The sequence below is a fragment of the Aulostomus chinensis genome, chromosome 12 (genome assembly GCF_037954235.1).
Source record: "Aulostomus chinensis isolate RoL2024-O1b breed Wild chromosome 12, RoL_Achi_v1.0, whole genome shotgun sequence".
NCBI classification, from domain to species: Eukaryota; Metazoa; Chordata; class Actinopteri; order Syngnathiformes; family Aulostomidae; genus Aulostomus; species Aulostomus chinensis.
This window is the reverse complement of record NC_141331.1, coordinates 4,394,605-4,401,328: the sequence shown is the minus strand read 5'-3', so window position 1 is coordinate 4,401,328 and position 6,724 is coordinate 4,394,605. Positions and strand designations below refer to the sequence as shown.

General features: G+C 46.7%; 1 protein-coding gene across 1 annotated transcript in view; it reads right to left on the bottom strand.

The window, feature by feature from the left end:
• Positions 1-242: 242 nt before the first annotated feature.
• Positions 243-6,724, bottom strand: part of LOC147251793 (receptor activity-modifying protein 1-like) — a 47,302-nt gene continuing 40,820 nt past the window's right edge. The window contains exon 3 of the mRNA XM_086221165.1: positions 243-2,030. Coding sequence (XP_086077291.1) covers positions 1,775-2,030 — 256 coding nt within the window. The 3' untranslated portion in view covers positions 243-1,774. The remainder of the gene's footprint in view (positions 2,031-6,724) is intronic.

Here is a 6,724-nt window from a genome sequence, read left to right as displayed (position 1 = left end):
TTTGAGGTTGATAACAAGGTCTCCTCACATTCTCTTAAAAACAAGCTTCTGACGCCTGACGCAACTTCTCAAGTGATTGTCTTATGACAAGTAATGACATACCACACTTGGAGTGTGTGTGTGTGTGTGTTCGTTCAGTCAAACAAAATGAGTGCAGGTTTCAACATTCCCTCCTGTCAGCCAGCACCCAGCAGCCTTGTCTTCACGCTCACAAAGCGATCCACCAGACACAACAAGAAGACGTTTATTAGAGTTTTCTTGATGATCCTAAATTTTAAGATTCAATCATGAGAAGTGACTCCATCACAGACACAAAAAGAAATGATCAGAGCAAACTCTGCTTTGTACTTACAAAAAAAGAGCTTTTGGCACAAAGAACAAAGTGAGATGGTGCTGTGGAAGAGTGGGTGTGTTTCAAGTGTGTGTTGCTGACGGGCAGGTTACAGCTCAATGAACCTTTAGAGGAAGGAGAGCATTCAAAAATATCAATGAGGAAACAGTTCACACAGCACGATCGACCACGCTGGGAGATGATGGATCGATACAAACAAAAGGTCTGGGATACACAAGCGGCGCTGCAGGCAACAGCAACTTTTAGCAGGGATGCGCGTTGACTAATGCATCACTTGATGTTCTTTCTGGAGTTGGAACTGAGACGCCGTCTCTTTGCTTTTCATCCCTCTCGCAGTCGTGTGCCTGATTGGTGGGATGTCGTGTCTCTGGACGGCGTAAAGATGGAGTTTTTTGACTAAACGAGACCTTAAACGCCTGAACCAGTTCAACCAGTGAGTCTGCTGGGACGACGGAGTGACACCAGTAGCGCCCGTCCCAGCTGTGCTTGATTGCGGGATTACGTTGGGGGCCCTGCAGCGTCCACAGAGAGACAAGCAAACAGAAGGTGTTCCCTCAACTTGGTTATTGTGATGTCACAAGCTGTGACTCTTAGCATATTTTCACATGCATTGATGAGTTTGTGTGTGTGTGTGTGTGTGTGTGTGTGGGGGGGGGGGGGGGTTGCATCTTGTGACCACAAAGTAACAAACCTGAACAAACAAGTACTTTCTACAGGCTACAAATCATTAGAAAAACAAGTGAACAAGTTACATCCTGAGGCCACAAATTAATATCCATGGAAGTCGGCCTCAGGGGAGCAATTTCTCTCCCTGTGGCCTCAAAGGATCTCCAGGTTATGAGTTGTATTTTATGGCTGAGTTGAAGGAACAAGTTCTGCCCTTGGGAGCAATTATGTTAGGAATGTGAATGATAGATGTAGAATATTTCCCACCTGTTAAAAATCAGGTACTTTACATGGAAACACACATCCGCGTGAGAGAGTTTAATTTGCACAACTTTTAACTTGATCGTGTTACAAAAGCTGATCTCATGCTGCACACAGCCGGTGTATTTACAGTTAATTACACACCAACTCATAGAGTTCCCCGTCAGAGGCGGGTGTGACTGTGGTGCTGGATCCCTGCTGCGGTGTAAACGGGTCCTCCTGGGGAAGTTCGCCGCCGTACTTCATCCCTGCGCAGCTGTTTGCTGTGTGGCAGCGTTGAGGCTCATTCAAACAGCTGTTAGGCTGTTGTTGTTGTCCAAACTCCATCCAAGTTTCTCTCAGGACGCTGATATTTTACATTCAGATCATCGTTCCAACGCTCTCTCCGGATTACGTTTCATGAGAGAAACTCTGTCAGTGCACGTTGGAGCGCCGTCGGCCACTCGGCTCCGTTGATTATATACACGTAGATACAGAGACCGGCGGGTCGCTTCACTACACAATCCCCTCACTGCGTTTGCTCCTCCACACCACCAGGGCGGTCATGAGGAGGGTGACCAGGATGGGCATCACGATGAAGGGGCCCAGGATGCGGTTGGGCGGGTCCCTCAGAAGCCTCCCAGACAGCGAGCAGTTGTGGAAGTAGTGCTTGTGGACTCGGATGAAGAACTCGTCGACCAGCCGGTTGGGCCAGAAACACTCCATCTTCAGGGCCACCAGATAGGTGCAGTTTGTCAGCTCGCCATAGAGCCTGCATGGGCGACACAGAGGGAGAGAGGCGGGATTAAGAGTCGGCGTGAGCTCGTGTGTTTCCGCCAGCTGGAGGAAATCAACCATGTTGTGTATTTTGGTCAGCAGACGGCAGGCTAGGCAACATTAGGCAGCGCTGTGACAGACAGAGGAGAGGAGGAGTCGTCCTCTACTGTCTACACATGACGCCAGTCTAAAAAGATGCTTAAAAATTCAAATTTTGTGGCTTCAGTCAACCTTTTCTGACGCTGTACCTCAAAATCAGCACCACACTACATTGACGGAAACTACGGAACCATGCGCTAAGCTCCGCCCACCTCAGTTACTAGTACTGCTCTACTCTAGCACAGCACGCAGCAGGTTTTAGTGGTACAGATGTCAGGTTCAGATGAGGTTCATTTACTCTGTTACTTCATGCTTGAGTACACTGGGCGAGTTGCTGCTCTTTCAAAAGGACATTCAAGTCCTTTTCTGTCTGTTTGCTTTCTGGCCTCTGGGAGCCAAACCAACTTTATTGACATCTGTGTTTGTTTCAATCAACGCGACAGTCAGCATAAGTACAACTTCACACATATAATACATACATAATCAGCAACACTTACTTTTTGAACAACAATGATGTCTCCTGGATGCATAACAATTCAGAGTTATAGACCATGATGTTAATAACTTAAGGAGACGTGCGTGTGTGTGTGTGTGTGCGTGTGTGTGTGTTGTGTGTTTTTGTGTCTGTTGTACCTCCATATTGATGTTACTGCTCAAGGGGCGTAGCTGAGTTAATGACCTGTGATTATGACTTCATAACGAGAGTGTTGCTCAAATGAGGTCTGATGGACCCGGCTTCTCTCTCTCTCACACACACACACACACACACACACCCTTCTATGGAGATATGTAATTGATTGAGGCTATGTCATGACACAACCATGCAGCCACATTTGGAAGTACACAATGCAGTGTTCTATCTATACCTGTGGTATAGAAAACTGAAGACTGAAGGAGGTTTTCATGAACATCACAACTTCGTATCCCAAGGATTTACTGTTTATATTTACCACGGCACAGTGTTGTGGTAGAAACGCAGACCCTAGTTCCTCCGTTACCGGTCCCACTGAGGGTAACCAGTTACAGCAGGCACAGAGTGGCCGCACAGACCACGTCCAGCTACTATTACAGTACATAAACAACTGGTAATCATGTAGTCATGACTCAGGACACACACATGTAATTTTTATGTAAGTTCGAATGTAAAGCTGCTGGCTTAGCATTGAACTTACACCGAACAAACGGAGGCACAGAGCAGCAACGCAGGAGCAGATGAAGGTTCATCACAGCGCCGCCTGAATATTCTGCCACCAGTCAAAAGCTCCCTCTCCTTTGCGAGAAGCGAGTTGTTTCACGGAGTTTAAAGCTGTTTTTTTCTTGCTGCTTGGACAGGACGTGGATTTGTGAGTGGACACTCACCGTTTCCATCCTTTCAAGCTAAAAACGCCATCGTTTCCTGAACCTCACCACGTGTTCTTGTGCCTGGCCTCACCATGTTTGACTATACTGATGTCTGGCTTGGAGGACTTGTAGTGTCCATCAGTGTAATCAGGGACTCCTTGTTGTCTTTGTTTTTTTCCGTTCGTGGGTGGGTGTCAGCAGTGGCACAGGGCCGAACGTGAGGGAATGAAAGGTGGGATATGTATAGTAGACTTCCTCCTCCTCCTCCTCCTCTGGTGAGGAAGGGTTTCTCTTCTACCTCCTCTCTCTAACCATCTGTCCTCCCAATCATAAATATGCAAGCTCTTGTCCTCAGAGCAGTGCCGTTTGTCCTTCAGGGGCAGGTGAAGTGCTGACTAGGCCGTCCTGTGCTGGGCCACGTGTTTGTTTAACGGTTATTCACGTCAGGATTTATAATTCCTCCCTGCGTTTTACTGCATTCACCAGATTGCTATTTTTGTGTCGGCCGTGTGGTCTTCTGTCATAACGCCCCCACAGAGCCTTTAGACCTGGTTCTCCCCTCCAGTTGGCTGTTTTTCTCAGGCTCAGGTTGTTTTATTTGCAATGTTTGTAACAGCTAATGGTGATGCAGCAGAATGCAACATCATTTTTTGTAGTTTTATACGGTTCAGGGCTGCTTGACACGGGACTTTATTCTGTCTGCACGTGTGCTTCCTACTGTTTTCTTGGAATACAGCAGGTCAGTACTTGAGGAGGAAGAGAGACTTGTACAGGGAAGTTCCCAGGAATATTCATGAGTCACTGACCGTAGAGTCAGCAGAGTTGAGGCAGAGAGGAGATACAGTCAGTTAGCAGTTCACCTCCTGTAGCAAAGGTTAGCATCACATTCAACCTGGCAGTGTGCAGCATCAGGGAGGAAGAAAACGTGCAATGAATAAACAGTACGTCTGTTGTTATAATTCCTTTTAAATCTACGCTATCTTATTAAAAAGTGGCAACATATTCCATAAACCTTAAATTTGTGCTCAATTTTTTGTGCCTAATCCACCGCATGTCCAGCAGCACAGGTGATCGGTGTGTTGGCCAGTCGGTACCTCACGCTAACACACGGGGATTGAGACTCCTAGCTTGCTAGCTAGCCAGCAAGTCTGCCTCCCAGGCCGCGGCGATGAGTTCAAGGCCGACGTGCCTCTGCGGTGGTAGACTTCGCTTTTCTCATCAATATTTAACGACAGTTGTGACATCGCCGTGGTTAAGGGTTAAAATACAAATAAACAGATTAATAATTCCTGGTTTTGTCATCAGAACAGCAGCTGCTATCGTCCCAAAGTCCTGCTAAAGGATAGCTGAAATGTCCCCATGTCACCTTAAAACCACCACTTCATCGTGAGTTGAAAGTGAACTACAAACAAAATGAATACTGGACGTAGAGTAGACAGGAACTGAGAAAACGTCTCATTTTGATCAAGAATAGACAGACACGTGGCTTGGAATGAGAGACGAGCTCTTCATGAGAGTAGAATACTACGTGTCTCCAGAGTAACGTCATAACGTAAATATTGACAAAATATCACCGTGATGTGCTTTCTTCATTTGATTTGAGGTGTTCATTCAGACCCTGACACACCTGCTGCCTGAGCCACTTGCACACATCATAAACGCTACTGAGCCGTAATGGAAGGTAGACATTCTGATGTTCCAGACCTTTGCCGGAGGAAATGTTCTCCGACTGGACCTGGTGGGATTTTGGTTGACTACGCCTGCTCTGCAGGGTGTGTGTGTGTGTGTGTGTGTGTGTGAGTGAGAGAGAGAGAGAGAGAGAGAGACACAGAGTGAGCGATATCAGGCAGGGCACCGCTACAGGAAAACAGGAGGGACAAACATACGTAGGAGGAAGGAAACCAAAAATACACTCGACTAAATCAGAACACGAAAATGGGACATCAAAGAGAAAAACAGCAGCAGTCGCTGAGTCCCAAACGGAGGACATCAGAGGAGCGGACGGGTGTCAGCTCTCATTATTCTCCTGTCAGTTTAAAACTAATCGCAGCGTTTTAAACTCCAAAGAGGATTCCTGTCACCTCCCATCAGTGCAGTCCAACTTCGGGTAGACTGCTACCCCTCAAACAACAAACCAGGAATACAGATTCAGGTCAGCACGTTTGTAATTGCTCTCTGTGTTTACTCCTTCCAGGTGATGGTGGCAAAGCCACGATGACGCTCAATCTTTTTTTTTGGGGGGGGGGGGGGGGGTCAAACAGAAGCAGCTCTTGGAGGCACAACTGCAGGAAGGTTTCAGCAGCAGTGCGACTCTCATTGACCCTTCCTGTTCTTTGTAGCTGAGAGGAACATCTGATTAGGTAATGGAGGGATCGCTCAGAGGAAGTGGGCCGGCGAGCATCAAGCAATTGCAGCAGAAACGGGATTAAAATGACAGATTAATCTGTTAGAGATTAGAGACTATTGTCAAAGTGAACAAAGATGGGCTGCATATCTTTAAATATTTGGTCAGAATTCTTAGTTTCATGACTGGATATGACTTTCGCACAGTACTGAAGTCTTCTTATGACACCAGAGGTCTAACAACAGGCCAGACTGACACCACGCAGCACTGCAAATGCTTTTCTTCTTGACCTTCTCTGCTCCTCCACTCCCACTACCCTGTTTCTCAGAGGGAGACTCAACGCCTGACCTCTCCTTCCTACGACGGGGGGTGGGGTGGGGGGGTGAAATAGTTTTTAAAGTTTTACTCGTCTTTCTTTTAAATTTTCAGATCAGTCACTGTGTCATTGGTGAGTAAAATACAGAAGGAAATTGGACCCCAAAGCGACAGCAGTTCAAAAAAATTTGCTACACCGATTAGAAAAAACCCCCAAGTCCAACCCAGTAAATCTAACAATGACCACAAAAAAGAAGAAATACAAACAGAGAGAGAGTCATTAAGGAAGTATAGAGAGGAATTAACGAAATCCAACACAGGAGAATCACAACAACGTAGAAAGAACTCAGCAAAACTCCGAGTAAAACAGGAAAAAATGAATTTCTCGGTCTATTCAGTGCATTTAGCCTCAGATTTAATGGGTGCTATTCTGGCTGCGCAGTTTTTCTGGAGTCTTGCTACCTGATTCACCTCTGATGAGTCAGACCAGTCTGTATTTACAAATGCCGATCTACTGGCTCTGCTGTCCCAAACACAGATGCTCCATCGTTTCCAGCCGGGACGCACAAGTAGGACCGGGGCCTGGCTGG